We start from the raw sequence: 4946 nt of genomic DNA, 5'->3' as shown, positions 1-4946 counted from the left end.
ACAGAACAGACGCCCATCAGTTTATCTGCCCACGAGAGAGTTCCCCTCCGAACAAAGTGAGTGTTAAAACCTGATGTTTCTAAACTTCATACTGGTCTGATATTAAAAAAAAAAAATCACATATAATCTTCTTTATTTGAAACTTGAACAGTTTAAGTGGTTTGAGACTTAAAATGGTTTGAGACTTAAAATGGTTGGAGACTTGTCTTTAAAATGACCCTTTTTTTCTCTCTCTCTTTTTGTGTTTTTTTTTTTTTTTTTAGTCATAGTAACAGAAAAGACAAATATCCTCTTGCGTTATTTACACCAGCAGTGGGACAAAAAGGTACCTTGTGTGGCTTTAATATTCGTGGCTTGGCTTGGCTGGGGCTTGATTGGGCTGAAGAGTCATCAAAATATTGAGAATTAGTTAAAATAAAGTGGGAGCAGCTCAGCAAAGAGGCGGGGAGGAGGTTCTGGCCCTGCCCAGAAAAACCTGGTTTGTTTTGGAATGTAAAGGACATCAAAAACCCTCAGGTAACTCCAGGTTCAGCCTGGAATTTGGGAATCCCCAGTTCCCTCGTGGAACCATCACCCTGGGGTAACCAGGGGGGCAGGGCAGAGGGTGAGGAAGACGTGGAGGGAGGGAAAATCAGAGGGAATGGGGAGGCTGAGAGGGAAATATCTGTGTGTCACGAAGGTTTGGGAGGTTTGGGAAGTTCAGGGATTCGGGGGGTTTGGTATATTCAGAGAGTAACTTGGAGGGGGGGTGTCCCCGTGGCCGGGAGTCTCACGGGGGGTCCCTCTGTCCCCCCAGAATGCGGCGAAGAAGCGAGACCAGGAGCAGGTGGAGATCGAGGGGGAGAACTCGGCGCCTCCGCGGAAGATCGCGCGGACGGACAGCCAGGACATGAACGAGGACACTTAAAAACCCCGGGCTCTCCCTCCACTCCTTCGGCGCTTCCCGCTCTGTCTCCAAGTGTGTAAATTTGGCCCCTCTCCCCATCCACCACCACCTCTTTTTTCCTCCCCACCCCGTCCCCTCCCCATGGCGCAGCCCAAACCACTTCTGACTTCACGGGAGCCAATGTATTTATTTTATTTTTTTTCTCCCCCCGCCACCTCCTCCAGTCGTTGGTTTTTTTTTTTGTTCTTTTTTTTTTTTTTTTTTTTTAAATTTATGCCCTGCGAGCTCACGGAGCAGTGGCAGAACCAGGCGCTCCACGCCAGTAGAACCTCAGTACCTCCCTCCCCAAAAAATCCCCGCTGCCACTGTGGGGTGGAGCGGCCGGCCCTGTTCCCGGTGACCCCCCGGGGCAGGGCAGTCCCGTCACCACTGACGTGTCCCAGTGATTCACTCCCCGGCTGTTCCCTGACCAGCCATAAGTGTGGGGCCGAGTTGGTTTTTCTCCTCCCTCAAATATCCCAGTCACGGATGCCGACGAGGGTGGCGTGGATGGCAGCAAATTCCTGGGCAGCTCCATCCCGGCTGCGTTTTTGGGTCTGGCCCCCTGAGCCTTCTCCCTCCAGCCCGTGGTGCTGTGCTGGAGGGTTTGCAGTGAAAGGTGTGTTCGCTTTTGTTGCTCTCCGATCCTGACCTTCTCCCGGGGCTGGAATGGCCTGATCCCTGTGACTTCTCCGCTGGAATAAAAGGATCCTCCCGTCCCGCTCCCAGCCCCTGGCCGGCCGCGTGTCCCAGCAGCAGCTGATGGGATGGAGGTGGGGTTGGCACCGCTGGATCTGCTCCGGGAGCACCTCGGCACCTCCGTCTGCTTCTCTGCCTCGCCCCTTGGCTCTGGATGGCAACGCAGCGGCTTCTCCTGCACGTCTGGAATGGGATGCAGGACTTGGAGCGGATCAAAACGTGAGCTTCCATGGTCTGTGCTGACGACCAATCCCTTTGGACTGTGACAGTTCAGTGCCTGTTGCCTGTAACCCTCCCCTGGCCCCGACAGGAGCAGAAACGGAGACCTGCCAGTCATCCAGGTGGATCCAGAGGTCCAGGACTCGTGGAAAGGAGCATCGTCACCGGGAGGGGACAGGAAAGGAGTAGCTTAGTTCATGATGTCTTGTCTGCTTTGCCCCGAGGAGCTGATTTCCCACTGTGGTAGCTGAAATTGTGGCGTTCTTAGCTGTGTTTTCCCTCGTCGACAAACCCCCCCACACCGAGGAGCCACGCGGGTGTTTTCCCAGGGATCCTGGAGAGCCTCACTCTGAGGGGCCGTGCTGGGCTCCGGCTTTGAGGGTTTCTGCTGGCCCTGTCTCCCCTCCCCACAACGCCCCTGGCCCCCCCAGGGGTGCCCCCCATCCACTCTGGGGGCGGAGGGGCGCTGCCCCTGGCAGCGTGGTGGAAGCAGAACCTTAGGAAGAGCAGGACGTGGCTCCCTCCCGCTGGAATTCTGAGTGTCCCTTTAGGCACCGAGTCTGTGAATGAATTGAACACCGAGTAGTTTAGACCTTTGCACCTGAAGAACACGTCCCCTTTCTGCCGTGGAGCAGAACACGTCCCCTTCCTGCTCCTGGAGGGGGCAGATCCCGGGGGCGATTCCCGGCGTCTCTGCGGGGTTGGGGGCACGGGATGAGCGTTCCTGCAGGAATCTCCACCCTGCAACCGCGCTGCCAGACACGGATCTGCCAGCCAGGAGCCCTGGGAGGAGCTGCCAGGCCCGAGGGAGGGCAGGAAGGTGCCCTGGTGGTGCAGTGCGAGCAGGGCCGGGGCTGTTCTGTGCTGTATCCCCACGCCCGCCCGCCTACCATTAAAGCACTGGCAGTTCCCTCCTGCTGTGAACCCCCTTCTGTTCCCTCTGTGTCCTTGAGAAGCGGCCTGGGAGCCCTGGAAATGTTTGCAGGGGGTTTTAGCAGGTGAAAGTTGCCTTTTCCGAAGTGGTCTGGGAGTGGTGGGGAAACGGGGGCCAAATGAATTGAGGGCCACGGTGGTTTGGGGTGTTGGTGCATGAGCAGGAGGGATTTGGGATCCCTGCAGCCTGTCCTCCTCCCAGCCATGGATTTGGGATCCCTGCAGCCTGTCCTCACCCCACCCATGAATTTGTGGTTCTCATCCCATCCATGTCCTCATCCCAGCCATGGATTTGTGATTCCCAGTTTGTCCTCCTCCCGTCCATGATTTGGGATCCCTGCAGCCTGTCCTCATCCATCCTCTCTGCAGCCAAAATTCGCTCCCTTCCTCCAACTCCTTCCAGGTTTTTCCCGACCCCAGAGCGCTGCCCTCGCCCCCCCCTGCACTTTGATCCTGTACCCCCAGGGTGAGTGTCTGGGCTTGGGATGTTCCACGGAAGATCTTTGCCTAACTGTGACTTCCTGGTGCCTTAGTGCATTGAAACAACAACAACAACAACAACAACAAAACCCTTGAAACCACCAAAACCTGGGATTTTGCCCACCTTGTTTGTACAAATTCCCGGCTCCTCCGACTTCTCCTCCTGTTCCCGGGATCTCGTGACCCCTCCGGGGATTTTCTATGTCTGCACAGTGGGATTTTTATTGTTTCTGTTACCGATTGTTTACTAAAATCTGGCTTTTTTAATGAAAACTCGAGCTACTTGTCCGAGATGGGAATTTTTGGGGTGTTTTGGTTGAGTTGTGCGTCTTCTCTCAGAACTCAGCGTGTGGAGGGACGATGAACCCACCCAGGAGCAGCTCCTCCCGCCCCCTGGGAGCGATTGGATGTGGTTTTGGGTGCGTTTGGAACATTAAAAAAGTTGGGAAATGCCTTTTCCTGCCACCAGAATCCTGGGTGACTCCTTGACTCAGTTCTTGATCCCGTTTTGTCACTGCTGGTTCTCGGGGTGGAGGGGGAGGAACAGCAACAAAAAGGCCCTCTGGGAGAGTCACTCACTGTTCCCTGGGAGGCAGATTTTGAAAGGTTGGTCTGATTTCCCCCTTCCCCTCCTGGATAATTAGGACAGGTTTGACTTCAAAGCTTCATTTTTTGGGGAGTTTGACACTGGCCCTAAGGCAAAGACTAAAGAATCTTGGAATTTTTTCCGACCCTGCAGCTCTGTCCCCACTTACATTTCCAGCCTTTTTATTTCTTTTCTTTTTTTTTTTTTTTTTTTTTTTTTTTTTTTTTTTTTTTTTTTTTTTTTTTTTTTTTTTTTTTTTTTTTTTTTTTTTTTTTTTTTTTTTTTTTTTTTTTTTTTTTTTTTTTACTAATAAAAATTAATTTATTTTCCTGGATTAAGGACATCCTGGCAACCAAGGGGTTGTGTGACAGAGTGTCCAGAGGGATTCCAGCTGGTCCCTCCCAGTTTTTGTCCTATATATGGTATTTTTTGGATGCATAAAAATGGGGAAATCCTTTTCCTTAAGGAAGAGAGGGTTGGGTCTATTTGGGAGCAGTAATTTCGGGAGCAGCTGCCGGGAGAGGATGTTGGATCGTGGCTCTGGTGGAGCCCATCAGGGAAGATGTTGGAATATTGGAAAGACCAAACCTGGGCTCAGGGAGGAACGTTTTGGAGCCTCTCGGGTTCTCCGAGATCCAGTTTTAAAGGCAAAACTGTGACCCTGTGTCAGAGCAGGGATGTTTCCATGTGGGAGGGGGCTGCCTGAGGTTTTCCACAGGTTTTCCACAGGTTTTCCACCTGCTGCCATTCTCCATCCCCTGGGGATGGGAGCCCACGCTGCCCCTGCTCTCTGCAGCCCCTCAGGGATGTGGATCCACCTGGGAGCTGCCCCGTGCACAAAGGGGGATTTGTGCTCTTGGTCCTTTCCATTTCCTCGTTTTCCTCACTGAAGGAAACTTTATTTGACCCCTTCCACCCCCTCCCCCCATCCCTGAGCAGCTCATCCAGGGATTCTGCCCAGGGATGGTGGGTTTGGAGGTCTGGGATGGTCTGAGGGGGCAAAGGAGGGTGCAGGAGGGTGGAAAGGGGCTGGGGGGGAGCAGGAGGAGCCGCTTCCGATGGATCTGGGGTGACAAATCCCCCTGGAATGGGCTGAGCTGAGTC

At 53.5% G+C, this 4946-nt stretch overlaps 1 protein-coding gene across 1 annotated transcript in view; it reads left to right on the top strand.

Moving 5' to 3' along the window:
* The window catches only part of DDA1 (DET1 and DDB1 associated 1), a 4376-nt gene extending 3229 nt beyond the window's left edge, over positions 1 to 1147 (top strand). The window contains exons 2-4 of the mRNA XM_027911353.1: positions 5 to 56; positions 264 to 325; positions 797 to 1147. Coding sequence (XP_027767154.1) covers positions 5 to 56; positions 264 to 325; positions 797 to 907 — 225 coding nt within the window. The 3' untranslated portion in view covers positions 908 to 1147. The remainder of the gene's footprint in view (positions 1 to 4; positions 57 to 263; positions 326 to 796) is intronic.
* Positions 1148 to 4946: the final 3799 nt, after the last annotated feature.

This window comes from Empidonax traillii, unplaced genomic scaffold, assembly GCF_003031625.1.
Source record: "Empidonax traillii isolate 1590-97213 ecotype Southwest subspecies unplaced genomic scaffold, ASM303162v1 scaffold7437:size12288, whole genome shotgun sequence".
Lineage (NCBI taxonomy): Eukaryota > Metazoa > Chordata > Aves > Passeriformes > Tyrannidae > Empidonax > Empidonax traillii.
This window is presented reverse-complemented; position numbering and strand designations above follow the sequence as displayed.